At 39.6% G+C, this 18,127-nt stretch overlaps 1 protein-coding gene across 1 annotated transcript in view; it reads right to left on the bottom strand.

Annotated features, from left to right (window-relative positions):
- The window catches only part of LOC139458296 (dynein axonemal heavy chain 8-like), a 171,748-nt gene that overhangs the window by 146,096 nt on the left and 7,525 nt on the right, over positions 1-18,127 (bottom strand). Inside the window, exons 5-13 of the mRNA XM_071239682.1 lie at positions 17,387-17,579; positions 12,550-12,713; positions 10,107-10,397; positions 9,448-9,555; positions 7,763-8,011; positions 7,151-7,348; positions 6,280-6,356; positions 3,815-3,908; positions 684-803 (exon numbers count right to left, since the gene is read on the bottom strand). Coding sequence (XP_071095783.1) covers positions 684-803; positions 3,815-3,908; positions 6,280-6,356; positions 7,151-7,348; positions 7,763-8,011; positions 9,448-9,555; positions 10,107-10,397; positions 12,550-12,713; positions 17,387-17,579 — 1,494 coding nt within the window. The remainder of the gene's footprint in view (positions 1-683; positions 804-3,814; positions 3,909-6,279; positions 6,357-7,150; positions 7,349-7,762; positions 8,012-9,447; positions 9,556-10,106; positions 10,398-12,549; positions 12,714-17,386; positions 17,580-18,127) is intronic.

Here is an 18,127-nt window from a genome sequence, read left to right as displayed (position 1 = left end):
ATTTTAGAGGCATGGTCGGCGTCACAATGCAAGTTTTCTCACTCACTACTGACATTAATGAGATGAATTTGGAAGTTAATGTCACTTCCAGAAATAGCAGCCTTTTTATAGCACATGTAGCCCTGATAACAAAAAGTGTAGACACCTTGGAAATTGCTTGAAACATCAAGTCTCTCCTACTAGTTGACACACGGAGAGGAGGACAGAAGTTGGCAGATCAACAGCTGTTGTTGACTAGTGCTACAAACCACACTGACCTTGACCAATTTCAAAAACCTTTGATCATTTCTTTGGTCATCAACAGACATTATTTATTTCAAAAGTATTAATACTGATCTTGCAGCTTTATCACTGTTGAAATAACTCAGTGTTAGAAATTGGCACTAGTCCTGTAGTCCTTGTCAAACTGCCAAATAGTTAAGGTATCATAAGGACAAGTACAAATTTGCCATTTTTAAGGGTTTTGCTATATGTTATCGTTATAAGGACTAGTGGACTGAAACTGATAGTTTCTGCCGCTGAAACATTGCGCTTGTTCTTACCGAGGGGCCTGGTTCATGTGACAATGAACAGCACTATCTGTTGTCTGTTAGATGATGGGCTGTGCCTTTGACTTAGATATTACATGTACTTGAATACCATCTAATGAAAATATCACCTTCAACATTTGATTGCTTTCCTACCCTGAAGATGTTCATGGGATCATTTATGCGCTGAAACAGCTGGCGAATCCAGACGATTCTCCCTGCCACAGGTGGCATGTTCCTGGGTACTGGGGGGTCATCCCGATATTTCTGATACAGCTGTAAACAAGATGGATTTTCACAGAAATAAAAAGATTAAATGCAACCAATTTCTACAATATATCTGCAAGGGCTGTTTTACATGCCACACTAAACCGAAACGATTCAACACAATATGTATCTTACTAGTCTTCAGCTCATTCTGGCAAGTGGTTTGTGTAAAATAATAAGAGTGTAACGATATATCAAACTCTCCATGTTGTTTCCCTATAGTGTAGGGTACTATTGCAATACAATCACAATTGTGAAAATAAACTATGGAAAAGAGTAGGGGATTTTTGTTTTGAGGTGAAACTAAAGGACAATACACCAAGGTCTGGCAATGAAAGTAAGTGATTTAAGTGGCAAGAACATTTCTGAAGACATCAAGCTCTGAAACACAACATTGTGACAGTCGGAGCATGTGACCTCAGACAGAATGTGCATGGGTTGTTATGCCAGATTTACCATTGTCACTCAGACACATATTGTTTTCTTGGAACCAAATGCTCAAAGACACGATATTAAATACATCGGCACACTGGACGCCCAAGGGCAACAACTCCAACTCTGGACAGATTAGTCAGAATTTTGGCATTAAGAAATCGGTTGCAAACTTCCACTAGGATAAGGGACATGCCTAGATAGTGCAAAATTGTCTGCACAGATTGCATTTGCATGCACAATGCCCAAGTGTCATCCAAAAACATACTGCTGCATAAGTGCTGTCATCTTCCCGAGGCAAGAGAGTTAACTGACTATAAAAGTCCAGTTTCCACCCTTGCCGAACTAGGCTGGTATTATGGAGTTACATTTTGGCTGGACTAACGAGTCTATGCATAGTCCAATCAAAATCACGCACCGAAATCGAAATCCGGTTCGTAAAGTGTCATGCAGATTTCGGTCGACTGCAGGATTTGCAAAGCATGTGCACCGGTAACTCGTTGTCAACAGATATTTTCTAAATCTTTTCATGTTTTTAATCAAGGTGCTCACGTGATTTGATGCACTTTGCGTTGTAAGACTCGTTTTAACACAATATAGATCTTCATTATCGATCAGACCGTCCTGACTGGGCGCCACCGTTTTGTTTGAAGCAAATGCAAGTGTTACGAGAGGTGGAATCTGATTGGTCAATAGGAGAGGCATAGAAAGGACAAAACTCGTAATAGCCACTAGTGGCGCTACGATCGAGCCCAGGAATTCCTGCCTAGTTCGGCAAGGGTGGAAACTGGACTTTTAAAGTCAGTTAACTCTCTTGCCTCAGGAAGATGAAGTGCTGTAGGGAACGACAGCACTGGGATATCAACGTTGGGCTGATGCCATGATTTCTAATGAACCAAGGTTCACTCTCAACTTCCATGACCCAAGGAATCAAGTTTGGAGATGTCTTATGTCAGTTTTATGGATGTTAACATCGTACAGCATGATCGTTTTGGGGATGGGTCCATAATGGTATGGGGTGGTATCACAATGACTGGCCCAACTGAACTCCATATTGTCCATGGCAGAGTCAAAGTTCAACCTCAGTGCACATTTCTTTGTGTTGGTCAGGCAACGTTTCATCTTTCAAGCAGATAATGCATGTGCGCATCGTGCCAGGATTGTGAAACAATTCCTCCAACAACAAAACATCTATGTCATGCCATGGCCAGCACTCAGTCCTGACCTTTTCACCATTGAACACTCCAGGGACGTCACTGGCAGACATGTACATCAACGTCAAAATCCACCCACCACTCTCAATGAACTCGGTGTTGCTCTCACTGATGAGTGGAACTACCCGATATTAGTGTCGTTGGCTGCAAAATGTGAAATTAAAATTGGACCCCTGACCACTTTAACAACCAAGTGTGCCACCATCTCATCATATCAAACATTAGCATGATTAGAACTCATTTGATCTAATCGACTACTCCCCAGCAGATATGATCATATCATTTACATTTGCCAATACCATAAAGATCAGACAAAAAGTCTTAACAGGGACAGAAATGTATTTTCTTTCACGTGTACCACAGGCCACTCATAACAACGTTTAGTTGTGCCTGTTGGAACGGAAGTGTGCTAACTAGGACAATTCATCTGAGAATTTTACCACAAGTAATTTGACCCTCTTTTTCATTGAAATTGATAATACCCTTTTAAGTTCCTGAATTCACAGGATTATTTTGGGAGTTATATTGTCCATTTAATCATGGAACTTATTTCAATTATACCATTACAATTTTAACTGTTCCATTGAGATTGTAATACAATAGCCTTTGAAATTTACGCTAGTCCACTATCCCCAGATTACTCAATTGAGCTGAGGACAAGTAAAACTCCAATGATGGTAGTCCTCATTGACTAGCAGACTTTTAGGGCCATAATTCTGAACCAGTTTTTAATGCTTAAATTTTTCTACAAAATGGAATTTAATAAAAAAGTAAAATATAACACCTTTGTAAACTTTTGTCTTATTCAAACAGGACCAGCTACAAACTCTGAAGCAGTGTTCAAAATAGCCCGTAGGCCCATAGTTTCAAATTTGTATGGGTCCTTGTGTGTTGATTTATTTGTCACAATAAGCTGTAGGGTTTTTTTTAAATGAGGGCCTGAAGAGTTTAATCAGGACCTGCAGCTTCTACAGTCTTTGGGTCCTGATGGCAGCCTGGTATTGTTTCTTATTTCAAACATTGATCTGAAGACTAGTGAAATAAGGTTGACACTAGTCCTCTGGACTAGTGTTAAAGAAAATCAGAGTTGCAACGATTCCCTGTGATATGAATGTGATGTTTGAAACTAAGGGGTCCTGGGGTCATTCCGATTTCAGCTTCAATATTTAAATCTGGTCTAATAGTCAACATTTGGGTTATGACAGGAATGCTTAACTTTTAGCACTGTGTATAGGTCTCAATGATAACCTGAGCAGTATATGTGATATGCTTCATTCTGACCTGATTCTTTATTGTTTCACAGTTTCAGCTTTGCCATTGACATTATTCAGTTTGATTTGTTTTGATGTAATTTTGTGTGAGTTGAAATCTCACCTTGCGTATATCTTCAACCTCTTCTCCATACTTTGCCAGTATTGATGAATATTTCTCGTCAATATTCAGCTTTGCAATGTTCAGTTTCTCAAAGCTGTAATAAGAGCAAAAGTTGTTGAAATTGCCATCGATATGATTACCAATATAGATTCTAAGGATGTCAGCTGGTCGGTATGAAATGTATACACTTTTTCTGAAAAATTCTAATAAAGGAATCTTACTGATCAACTGATTTGTCTGTTTGTTCGTTGTTTAAAGCCTGACATTCAGCAATATTCCAGCTATATGACAGCAGCCTGAAGCAATGACATGCAGACCACCCGATCGACCTCTTGGCACCTATTCTAACCTGGAATCCCCACTGGGTACTGATTGAAATGAACAAGACTAGTGTTAGGGGACCTCAGGTATAGTGTTGGGGAACAACAGGACTATTGTAAGGGGACAACAGGACTTGTGTTCGAGGACAACAGGACCAGTGTTAGGAGACAACTGAATTAGTACTAGTGTTAGGACCGGTGTTAGGGGACAACAGCTTTAGTGTTGGGGAACAACATGACTATTGTTAGGGGACGATACGACGAGTATGAAGGGCCAACTGGACTAGTGCTAGGTGACAAGAAGACTAGTGGTAGGTGAGAAGAGGACTAGTGTTAGGTGAGAAGAGGACTTGTATTAGGTGAAAACAGGACCAGTGTTAGGGAACAACACGACTAGTGTTAGGTAACAAGAGGACTAGTGCTAGGTGACAAGAGGACTAGTGTTAGGAGACAAGAGGACTAGTGTTAGGGGACATCAGGTATAGTGTTGGGGAACAACAGGACTAATGTAAGGAGACAACAGCACTTGTGTTTGAGGACAACAAGACCAGTGTTAGGAGACTAACGAGTGAGTGAGTTGGGTTTTTAATGCCGCTTTTAACAGTATTCCAGTTATATCATGGCGTGTCAGCTTAATGTGGGAGGAAAGCCCGAAGTGATGCAGGTCTCAGACATTTACCACTTTGGTGAAACCCATGAATACGGGTATGGTGCTGACAAACCTAGAAACATAATCGGGGCGAACCGGGATTCGAACCCACAATTATAGGTTTCTGGCGTGCCCAAGGGATGCAACTCTGCACAGCGAATTGCTGCGCCTTAGACGACTGGGCCACCCGTGCCCCCAGGAGACAAACGAACTAGTGCTAAGGATCAAAAGGACTAGTGTTAGGGGACAACAGGACGTGTTAGGAGACAACTGAATGAGTGTTAGGACCGGTGTTAGGGGACAACAGCTTTAGTGTTGGGAAACAACATGACTAGTGTTAGGGGACAATACGAGGAGTAGTGCTAGGTGACAAGAGGACTAGTGCTAGGTGACAAGAGGACTAGTGCTAGGTGACAAGAGGACTATAAGTGTTAGGTGACAAGAGGACTAGTGTTAGGTGAGAAGAGGACTAGTGTTAGGTGACAAGAGGACTAGTGCTAGGTGACAAGAGGACTAGTGCTAGGTGACAAGAGGACTAGTGCTAGGTGACAAGAGGACTAGTGTTAGGTGAGAAGAGGACTAGTGTTAGGTGACAAGAGGACTAGTGCTAGGTGACAAGAGGACTAGTGCTAGGTGACAAGAGGACTAGTGCTAGGTGACAAGAGGACTAGTGTTAGGTGACAAGAGGACTAGTATTAGGTGAAAACAGGACCAGTGTTAGGCATCAACATGACTAGTGTTAGGTGACAAGAGGACTAGTGTTAGGGGGACAATAGGACTAAAATTAGGGGACAAAAGGGTTAGTATTAGGGGACAACCGGACTAGTGTTAGGGGACAACAGGACTTGTGTTTGAGGACAACAAGACTATTGTTAGGAGACATCTGAACTAGTGTTAGAGAACAACAGGACTAGTGTTAGGGGACAAAGGACTAGTAGGAGGAAAGCAAGTCTGTTGCAGCATTTTTTGTGTGAGTCTCTCCTTTCAGGGTTTTATTATACAATGGCTGTATGCAATCTAATTCCAGTCAGATCTTTTACTCCGATATGAAGCCTCTCTATGTGAAGATCCAATGAGGTTGAATCAGGTTAACTTTCTAAACTGTAAATCATCAAAAAGGCTTCTAACTTCACAATATGAGTGAACGGAGCATTTGGACCATTATATCTCACTTCTGTTTGTGACCAGTTCCGTCAGTAAGTAATGATATCATTGTGGATCATTATATATACCCTGTCATTTATGAGTTCCATGGCATCTACACACAAACAGGAGTTCCAGCGAAGGGAAAATTGATTTGTTAAATCGAGGGGGTAAGGAAATGAAGCAAAATTGTTTTAGAAAGCTAATATCTGATTGGTTCAGAAATCCATGCATCCTTCATTTAGACTGGGCGTAAAAGGTTACGACCTTTTATGGAAGTGTTGTCAGATCTTCATGCAGAGTGATTTCATATGGAAGTAAAAGAACTGAATTTAGTGAGATTGTGACTTTACCTTGTGAGGAGTTCCAGAGCCATGGAGGTAGAGCTCACTCTTTTGAAACAGCCATCCATGAATGTTTGGATATTTATCTGTAGGCATAGAACAGATGACTTTGTTGATTCTAATTAACAAATGAATAACTTTCAGTTCCATGGTTAAAGTGGACTATCAAAATTGGAATATCCTAAAATTTTCTTTCAGCCCTGTGATTATGAAGAAACAGTGGTGCAAGGGTTTATTATCTGAGAAGGGCAAAGGGTTTCAGAAGACTTCAATTTTCAATCTCCAAAGAACCCTCACTCCAATAAAACTTCAATCTTCCAAATTCAGTCTAATGCAAGATGCAAGCAAGTAGCAGTGGTAAAATGTGATGCTGATTTGAAAAAGATTCCAGTCATATCACGGCATGTCATCTGAATGTGGGAGGAAAGAGCAAAATGATGCAAAATTATCTCCGACGTTTACCACCTTAGGTGAAACCCACGAGCCCACGTATGCGACTGTCAAATGTAGAAACGTAATCAGAACGAACTTGGATCCAAACCCACAGTCATAAGTTTACCTGGAATGTCCAAGGGATTTGACGCAACACTGCACAGTGAATTGAGACGCCTTTGGACTGGGCCAGTGGTGCCCCCTCCAAAGTATGCAAAGATATGTACAGTATAAATATATACGTAACAGTCGCGGTGGTGTACTCTGGTTCAAACATTCGCTCATCATGCTGAAGACCCATACTTAATTCCCCATGTAAGGGAAGTGAAGCCCATTGCTCCAATCCCTCGCTGTGATATTGCAGAAATGATGCTAAAACCGGCATAAAATTATACAGAAAATACCTGCATGGATGGCTCTTGTGAAATCAATATCAGTATGTCCCTACCTCTAGCTCTCCTACCAGTCTGCAGAAGTCTTCAAAGTCATTGTCAAAATCAACTTTTCTTTGGTCGAGAATATCATAAGGTTTCTTCTTGATAGTACCAAGTATTTGCTGGAAACGAGCAGCAAAAGGCTCTATTCCTTCAATCTTTGACTCGGATAGAGTTGAGAAAGCATCTGTGTGCCTCAGTAGTGTAATGATCTGAAACAAAAACTCTATTCGCTGAACTCATTTTCAGTTGTTGAGTAAGATTCCATTCATATCATTCACAACTACATCTGTCTCTCTCCTGAACGAACTCATGTTGGAATATGTTGTTATTTGAAGTTTTCTGTGTTCCCTAAAATGACCTTAACTGATCAAATGGATGAAGGGTCAGGCCAGATCACTTGATTGATAGCATACTCCAATGGCAGTGACACTGATCACAAATATCAGTCACAGGTTTGTCTGGTCCAGGACTTGGCTATTAGCATCATTTTCAGGAGATAGCAATGTGATAACATGGTCTTGTGTTATCTTATTGTACTAGGCCAAACATAATGTTACAGGATTCAGGCTTTTCTCTAGTGGCTTAAGTTGCAGACTGTAATTACACTTTTCATTTTCAATCACCTTTTGCAATCTTTTACAGAAAGTGTTAAACTTTCCAAAGATGTACATCTCTGAGAATTCAAAGGGCTTCTCTCCTGGTGTGTCTTCTATCTTCTGTTTGGTACGCTGGAAAGCTGACTGGTAGGTCTGGTACAGCTTCACACAGCTTTCTAGCTTCATGAACAACTCCTGACGAGGCTGCTCCCAGATCCTGTACATGCCATCATCAGTGATGAATGTCTTACAAGCCTTCACCATTTGATTGGTCACCTGAAAAAGACATAAAATGGGTGAGCGAGGTGAAATGGGGTTTAATGTCACATTCAAGATTTTTTCACTTATATACCCAATGTATATGCACAAGAATGTGGCTCTGGTGCTTAATTTCGAACACTGATAAGTAATAATGTTTGCTTTAGCTCCACACAGCAGGACATTTCCAACTAAAGTAGCCAAGTGCCCTGCGGCAAACTGGACAGGATAATTTGCAAGGTTGGACAGTATTTTGTTTGCTTGTTTGTTGTTTAACACAGCAGTAAGCAATATTCCAGCTGTATGATGGCGGTCTCTAAATAATCAAGTCTGGACCAGACAATCCAGTGATTGACCTCATGAGCATCGATCCACGCAATTGGGATACGATACCATGTGTAGCAGGGGGCGTGGAGTGATCCCACAGATGACATACTCTGATGCCTTGTCCACATGTCCAAAGAGGTTAACCCCATCAGCAGGCTGACAAGGTAAGGATGTCATCTGTGGGATGACACCACGCCCCCTGCTACACATGCATCAAGTCATTGAGCCTGACGTGTATTTTATCTGTACTACTAAGCTTTACTAGTAATGTTTATGAAAGATATTTTGATGTAACCTGACTATTTACAGTAAATTTAGTGTTATCATGTGGATTATTATTAGTTGAACTTACTAGGCTGAACAGAATTGTACTTAAACGCGGGGATCGGATTAGTGGCTAAAGTAGCAGACTGCTTAAACACAGGATGTGAGTCTGGAATCTCTCGGGACACAAACCTTTCCAGTTTGTAATAAGTAATGTAAGATAGCTAAAGATAGATAAATCGCAAAGAACAATGAATGGCATCATTTCTGGTTATTCAAACATACACTTGCAGCTTGATGATATTATATATTGCACAACATTACTTTTGATAGGGAAGTGTCTCTCATGGTTTATTTTCCTGGCATTGTTTTACTGTACGATAGACATGACCACAAGTCGTTTATTTCTTAATGAATGTCCATTGATCTCCACTTATGGAACAAAGAAGAGGTTTTGTTCATCTGTCGTATAAACAACAAATTGGTCAAATTGGCCATGACCTTGAAAAGACGGTCAATGTAACTGTTATGAACTAGGGTCTGCAAACACCCATGAGACACCTTTGCCTCAAATTGGAACCAAATCCATGGTTGCTCAAATACTAAGTACTATTCATATCTTCACAGTGTGAGACTTTGTTCCTGTGGAAAAACTACAAATTGTTAACATTCCAGTCACACTTCACATAAATGCCGAAAGGAAAATAGAGAACTGAATTATCTTTCATTTCATTTTATTTCCATCACCAACCAAAGGTTCTATGAAAAACATAATCCGTGAAGCAACTACTACATGTAGGCAAAACTTGTCAGCAGGACTACTTGTGACAAATGAAAGTTCAGTTTGAAAACAGTTTTGCTACCTTTATAAAGAGTGCAGTCATCCTCTCTGATGTATTGTAGTATCGGGAAATGTTGTGTATCATTCGGATGGCATTGATCAGCCCAGGCAGATAGTCAATCATTGAAACCTGGAAAAATATTATATATTTACATATGTAGAGACAACTGAAATTGTAATGCAATACATTAGGACATTAACATGTTTCATGGTTTACACAAATTAATTTTTTTGGCTGTGAAATATTTCACAGCTGTTTGCTGTCTAAACAAGAGAAACCAGTGACTGATGTTGTCAGCAATGTCCCACTCCATCTGGGTATGATGGTATGATGACACTATCAACCAAGTCACCAAGTTCGACAATCCGAAGTCGATGTATTGAGTCCCCTAACATCAAGCAAAGGTAACTGGGGACATATTCTTACCTCTTCAAATGATGCCTTGATGAGGCAAGACACATAATGACTAGACTAGGATAGAAATTAGCACTGAGCCCTTAGCAGACCGAGCCAGTTGCGCTTAAGTTAAAGGTATCCTATGGGGTGGTAGAATTTGAGGGGGGAAGAGGGTGTTGTTCCTATATGCTATCACTATTCATGCTTGAGATTTTCCAGGAAAATTTCTATCCCTGCTGAAAATGATGAGCCTTCAACCATAACAAAACTATGCCTTTACTTACAGGGTCACATCTGTACAGAGGCTCACAGTATTTTTCTAATGTGTAAAGGTACTTGACGTTATCCTTTGCCTCATTGGCACAGTCTGTGATTCTCTTATCCAAATCCTTCCATTTCTTGAGGACCTTTGACCTTGCAATGTGGATGATGTTGATGACCATACGACACTTGTGACTCTTGATCTGCTCCAGGAGGGCATTGAAGCGAGCCATCATTTGCCGCCAGTGTTCCAACTCAGCTAGAGGGCCAGTATCATCAGCTTCCTTTCTCATCTGATCACTCTCAGCTAGAATCTGAACATCAAAATAGAGGCATTAAATTGATCTAGTTGTAAATGTATTTGACAAGTATGAATGATTTTCTTTTATTGATGACTACCGGTGTGAGTTTTTAATATCAGGTGTTCATTCCAGTTGCAAAGGTAGGGTCTTTAGGGCTTTCCTGTAACAAAAATACCGTATTCGACATAATAGGTGCCCAGGGGGCTCTCAAAATTAGAAATAGGGTGCACTTATTGGAATATAATCTTAGTGAGAGAAAAAAACAGAGTTGAAAGATTGTAAATTTTGTGGTTTACGCTGACAGCCTGAAATGATACAAAAGAAAAATCTGTGCGTATTATGTATACAATAATACATGACAGATATATTTTTCAGAATTTATTTTCCCATAGTTAAAGGTGAATATAGCACACAAGTGCGTATTATACACAAAAAAAAGTCTTGTGTACATTGATCAATTGGAAGGGGTGCTAATTGGAATAGTTCACTAGTCAACAAATTAGCAAATATCGCTGTGGGCGCTAATTAGAGTGGGGCGCTTATAGTGTCGAATACGGTAGTGGCCATCATTTTGAAGAAGCCAAAACGCCAAGACTTTTCTTGTCAGCCCTTGATTTGTCTCTTTTCACTTGATCTCACTGTGGCTCTCAACACATTCATGTTTAAACAAACATATCTCAAACTTGAATAATATAGTGCCACAGCACTGTAGCTCACTTGGAAATGTAGTAGAGTTAAAATATCATCAAAGAGGAAAAAGTGACACTTAAATCTAATAATTTGAACCCAAAATTGCCATCATAAGGGAGACATACATTATGTTGAGACCCACTACTAACTACACATATACTGTATACCACATTTCATTATATTTGGAATAACTGATTGCCCTAAATAGCTTTTTCAAAAGGACTGCTGTGGAGGCTATATTAAATATCGGATTTAAACCTCTTAAATAAATTCATTCCTTATCACTTGTGTCCCTCAACTTCACTGGTCCATTGGTCTCTCAGGAGGTGTTTTGCAAACACCTATTTTGTGACCAAACCATGACATAAGCTTACTTGACTTTCAGTTAGGTGAGTTAAAAATCAAAAGTGAACAAAATAAGTCCATTGTTATTCCCATTGTAAGAGTAAACTTCACTTAGGTTGGTAACAATATTCATCAATGCTAAAGGCCAATCAAACAGCCTGTTTCATGAGTCAGGTATACTACAACAAGGCTCTACCCAGCGATATTTTGTTCCTTGCGCTGTTAATGAATGTGACAGAAGGTGCTTCAAAACAAGCCATAAAAGGTGTATGCATACTGCTTATATCTGATGTAAACAAACCTGCAACTGGAGAATGTTCACAAATGGACACAAAGCCTGCGATATGAGATTCTATTGTACTGAAAACCATGACTTCTGCCATAAGTGAAAATCCAGATGGCAATGACATGCTCTCACATGAACATTGATGGTATGTTTCAAAATGTTGTGTATTGAAATGTACTGCTTGATAAAACAGGGTTAGAAATTAACACTAGACTGTTAACCCGGGGCTAGTACACATTCCAGCAGGCTAGTTCAAATTTCAAAATGTTATGTTTTAACATAACAAAGGCATTTTATGTTATCTGGGCTTGTAAAGTTTTGAGTTTAGTTCTAACCCTTTCAAATGAAATTTCAACTTTGATAACTGTGGTATCTGATCACATATATAAATATGTTGAGATTAATGAGATGAAATGATTTATTCTTTGTACTATAATTTCATGCTTACTTTTCAGATTGAAGTTATGTTGAAGGATATATTGACTCCAAAACTACACATAATTATCATTATTACCATGTGTCTAACAAATATCATGATTTTTATCTATGTTTCTTTTTCTATTAGATGACAACAGGAGAAATATTTCTTACACATAAACAATACAGTGTTAAAATCATGGATGTAATGACATAGAATACCTCTTGAAGAGGAAACAGAGTTCGAAATTAATTTAGTCAGAGAAAATCATTAAGGACTAATGACATTTCCTTGTGCACCACCACTGTTACCATTAGTTAGATGGCAAGATGGTAGGTCATATTTTGGGACTTGTGAAAATTACTTGATTTCTAATACTGGGTAAGGTTGAAAACCTTTGCCTAACAAACCTAGTAATCATGTACCTGTTCAATCTGTTTGCACCAGGCCAGGGCTAGATCTTCTAGAACTGATACAATATCAGGGTTAGCTGCAGCCTGCACACAGTCACCGACAGACTTGATTTCTTGCATGTCCACTTTGTCACAATCAACCAGTCGCACCACTTCTTCAACATGCATCTGAGCACCTGGAAGTTAAAGATGGGTAAATGGGATTGGTACTTCCATCTGTCCATCTTAGATCTATTTACTGTAAGTAAATGTATTTTTAGGGTAAAAATATCATTGACACTTATCCCGACTCATACTAATTGCTTATCTCTTCTCATTTCAGAAAGATAGTGGAAACTTCCTGTGCTGTGTTCACAGTGAACAGAAAAAAACATCTAACCTAAACGCACATCTGTCCTGCGCAGACACACTGGAACCATGTGACCAATCAGGTTGACTCATCACGCTGTAAATTGTTCCTACTTAACGGCTGAAACTACATCAGGTAGAGCGGGGATACTAAAGTACTCACGGAAATGAAAAAACATTTCTAAATTTTAAAATCAACACAAAGTGTTACGTAGCTGTAAATACGAAATAACAAAACAACTCGAAAGTACTAGTCTGGATTTGCTAGTTTGATCTCAGTGAAAAATACAAAATGTTCTTTACAGGAGGTAATTTGTCGGCACCTTCAACATTCAAAAATAAAACTAAGTCCAAATTGACATAGCAGAAACAGACTATAGGCATTATGCACCCGTTCTCACCTGTCATCAAGGTGTCATAGGTCACCTTGATCTACTTACACCTGGTTATGCCCTGTTTCAAAATAGTCTCTTTTATTCACATTTTTACACACTTTTACGTGTAAAAAGGCATATAAACATTTGATACGCTGTATTTGTGCCACGGCCCAATTAGTACTAATTCAGTTGTTTGAATATTTACATATTTTGTATATTAACTGCATTTATTTAAGATCTGAGGTCGAAAAAACAGTTTTTTTTCATTTCTGTGAGTACTTTAGGGAGGGTACTTATGAGTCAGGATAAGTATAAGTGATATTTTTACACTACAAAAATACATATTTTACCTTATCCTGACTCATACTAATTGCTTGAATCTCACAGAGGATGGTTGGTCTCACCCGCATGTGTGATCTGTTCTGAAGTAAACCCCATGGGAACGTGGTTAGACATTGTGTTGGCTTGTCTATGTGTTTTATGTCTATGTGGGTACCACTTTTTGGTAAAAAGGAGCAAATTTCATAATTACGTGGATTTGATAAAGCATGCTTAGAAAGATATTCCAGCTTACTTTAAATGATTATATAGTGTTAAGAGAAGAACATTATCTTGACACAATAGTTATCACTATATGAGTGTAGCTTTATTCCATCTTCTGCTGAGTACTGTTAGTGCTGTGCAACTACTAGAGGTACAAATTGATGAATGTCTGCAACATCTTCTGTGGCGAAAGCTCTAAAATAATGATTCGCAAAGCGGGTGTCAGATCTCCAGAAACAACCCTCCATGAAGGTCGGGACTGAACAGTCACAATGAAAGGCTTAGGTCGATGCTATATAGCTTTGACTTTGTGTGGGTTGAACGCTGAAGGTAGGTCCTGCTGTCCTGTCAGCTCTTGTGTATAATTGCTCTCATCCAGAAGGAGGTAATTCTGATGAAGCATTCCGTTATAATGGGATAAATTATCTCCTTCTTCCTCGTCTTCTAGACTTTGTCTTTTGCAGATATATAAGTAAAGCCCGAACTGGACAAACAAATCTTTGATGGCTTCTGCTCCTAGAATGGACGAGAGCGCTGGGACATGAAATTGTTTATCTGGTTGTTCAGGTAACTGATTCTTTACAATGAAATGCCATCTCAAGCCGAGATGGGCTGATGTATGTTTACCACTGTCGAACCTGGTACAACTGAAGTCGATCGCATGTATCTCTGACATTCTGGCCGCTGTGGCTAGTGCCAAAAGGAATAATGTTTTTTGAGTAGGACGTTCAAAGTCAGCATGTTCTAAGGGTTCATAAGCACCACTTGGCTCTAAACTTCTGTTGATCCTCAAATCTGAAATATCTCAAAAAGGCTATCAGTTCAGGGACTTTTGTAAGTTTGACATTTTTAGAACAGAGCTGATAGCAGCCAGGCAAGCGCATTGAGTAGAACCCTTGACACAAGTATTCTGCTACCTGTGGTGAAGGACATTTTGCTGCTGTAAATCCTTTAGATCTCGCGAAATGGTCAAAACTCTACCATTTATCATCATATAAATTCCTTGTTGATCTTTGAAGAGCTAAGCAGACTGCCTTCACTGCTCTGATGGAGTATCCTTGTCTTGTGCTTGTTCGTAAGGCCACACATTTTATATTTCTCATTTCACGGGCCTGCCCCCCAAACTAAAAAGCAGCTGGGAAAAAAAAATAAAAAGCACATCAATATTTATTTTTGTTATGTCTCCCGCCAGTAATACAGTCCCTCTTATACAATGCAAATGTTATATATGAATTCCATGTCTACAATACTATTAGCGATTAAAGAAGCAGGCTGCAGTTTAAATCCATGGCAGAATGGCGTGAATGATTGACATCACTATTTATTTTTATTTTTATTTCAACCGACCTTGTGTGGAAAAGCTGGAATGAATCCGTGAAACATTAATTTAAAAAAGTATAGCCTAATATGCTCAATACGTGAAGCTCGCAAAGATCCGGTCATAGATGAAATTGTTTTGAGTGAGGTCGTAGAAGATTTGGCCAGTGCGGGGGCTTTAGCATTGGTCTTCCTTCCACTGCAACAAGGTCTGCTAACAAAAGCAGTTGCAGGTTCTTCATATGCATGATCTTCTGTAATATCAGGGTCATCAGTGCTGGTGGAGGAAATGCATACGCATGGAGTCCCTCCGAAGATATTGCCAGCGCGTAATTGGACCAAGCTAGTGGGTCTACTGGGGAAACGAAGGTTACTATCTGTTGAATCTGGTTGAGAACAGGTCCACTGATGGGTCACCTTCTTCCCTTGTCATCAGTTGGAATGCTTCTAGTTAGGAATCTGATCCCTAGGAACTTGAGATCTTAGCAGGGTTAGAACTTAACACTAGCCCGCTAGCTTGGGGCTAGTACTAATTCCTGTGGGATTGTACAAATTTCCCAATTTTTCAATTGTTGGTTGCTTGGTTGGTTTGTTGTTTAACGCCGAACTCAGAAATATTCCAGCTATATGATAGCGGTCCAGTGATTAATATCATGAGCATAGATCCATGCAATTGGGATTGATGACATGACAGGTCTCTTAAAATTCCAAAGGCCAGGACAGACCATTGATAATGTAAAGAAACATAGGTATTTTGTGTAGGCTGGATGAATGGGGATAAGATAAGCATCTTGGTCAATGCAGATAATTGTCCTGTTTTATCATGTGATTTACTTGTGGTAGATGGGTCATTCTGAACATTCCTTCATGTTGTAGATCAAATATAACTTTTTGTTTGGAGTTCTTTTTGGGGACTAGGAAGATCGGTGAATAAAATCCTGGGGTTAGGACATCTGGATGTACTATCTCAACTGCTCCCTTGATCAGAAGTGTGTCGATCCTTTCTGTTAAAATTGGTTGCTGTGTTTCCTGATATTGTACAATCCGCGGTTCCTTTCATACGGTTGGACTATTACCCTTCTTGAAAATGATCGTTAAGAAGAGGTCATCTAGGATGTCACAATTTTGCCAACCTTCCACCTTTGGTTGATTGTTGTACTTGCTGGGGTAGGGAATTCCAAGTTGTTCAACAGCCCCCGTCAGCGATATGCACAGCATCCCTACCCCCCGTCCTGATCTGCTTCCAAAGCTTCACAATGATAAACTGAACAGTTTACTTTGTTTAATGTTTAACGCCACTACATGACGGCTGCCTGTAAATTATCAACTCAGACAATCCAGTGATTAATATCACGAGCAACGTCCCACGGTGACAGGGTATGATGACATGCAATCAACCAAGTCACCGAGTCTGACAACCCGATTCATATAGTTGCCTAATAGGACAAGCACAGGGACAGAAAATCACCAATAAAGTCTACTGGCCCGAATCGCTATACCATACAGTGAGTGAGTGAGGTTTAACCACCCAAGGGGCATACGAAATTGTTAAAAATACTAGTAATCAAACAATATGCCTTCATAAGTATTCCTGCTTCAGATAAAGATCAAACTATGTATAATGTTGTTTATTATCATGATTTCCATTATATTCCATTTACAGGGATTGAATGATATCTGTCAGAACTAAAAGCTCATATGACTACCTGATCTATATACATGTACAGTAGAACCTTGCTTATCCGGACACTTGCATTTTCTCAAAATTGTCCAGATTAATGTGTTTACAGGTATCTGAATTCCTTGTCAGTTCTACACCCAACCCAAATTTGACTGAGGCATGAAAAACTCCATTACATAATGTACAACATCTTCATTTTCTTGCATGTTAATTGATGGTATCATCTCAAACATCACCTCAGTGTCAAACGACAATGACTGCCCAACTCACAATGGAGACAAGTTCATAAATGGAACAAAACAAGATGCTGGTACAACACAATGTTTACTCAGTCAATAAATATGCAGCCATCTTGGGGCCCCGGATGCTCGCTCCTTGACAGCGAAGGCATTTGGCAAGAATATAACATTAAACAGATGATAAAATTTGAAATCACCCGATATATCGAGCATGAACAAATGATATTGTGATACATATCGTGGAAAGAATGAACCTCAGTTTACTGATATATCGGTAATACCTCACACTCTTACTGAACAACCCTGGCTTCTACTGTACATAGAAAATCTAGGAAACAGCCTACTTCTTAGATATGCCAGAAAGTTTTCACAGTTATCCAGGAACTGTTTCTTCATCTTCCTGCCATGATTGGACTCTGTCATGTTCCCCCAGTCTTTAAGTCTCTTCAAGGCAGGCTGGTAGATGTTGTTCATCACCATTTCAAAAGCACCCAGTAAGCCTCCTTGGCTTGGATCCAACACACCAGATGTGATTTCCTGAAAAAGAGGTCACGAATACAGTACCAACTTTCAAAATGAAGAATGAATGTCAAGGAGTCATTGTTTTGTTTTTGTTTTGTTTGTAGCTTAACACCTCACTCAACAATATTCCAGCTGTATAATGGGGCCTATAAAAGTTCAGGTTTCGACCAGACCAGTAGTTAATAGTATGAGCAACGATCAATGACGTCGGGTACAATGACGTGCAATCAACAATGTCAATGGCCTGGCGTCGCGATCCATTTGGTAACCTATTACGACCAGCAAAGCCTGCTTGGGGACCAACTCTAACCCCTAATCACCATGGGGTCTTGGTATATAGAGGTAAACATCCAAGAAGAGAATGTGACTTATATTTCAGGATCAAGCCTCAAGCCTGTACCAGACAATCCTATAATGAGCAACAATCCACAATGTCGGGTACGATGACACACAGTCAACCAAGTCACTGAGTCTGACCACCTAATCCATTGTTACCTCTTCTAATCTATTCTAACCTGGGAATCTCAACGGAGTGAAAATGTATATAATAACTTTATAAATAC

This window comes from Haliotis cracherodii, unplaced genomic scaffold (genome assembly GCF_022045235.1).
Source record: "Haliotis cracherodii isolate W230 unplaced genomic scaffold, xgHalCrac1.p SCAF_12, whole genome shotgun sequence".
NCBI classification, from domain to species: domain Eukaryota; kingdom Metazoa; phylum Mollusca; class Gastropoda; order Lepetellida; family Haliotidae; genus Haliotis; species Haliotis cracherodii.
Note: the sequence above shows the minus strand (reverse complement) of the source record. Positions and strands in the feature narration are given on the sequence as shown.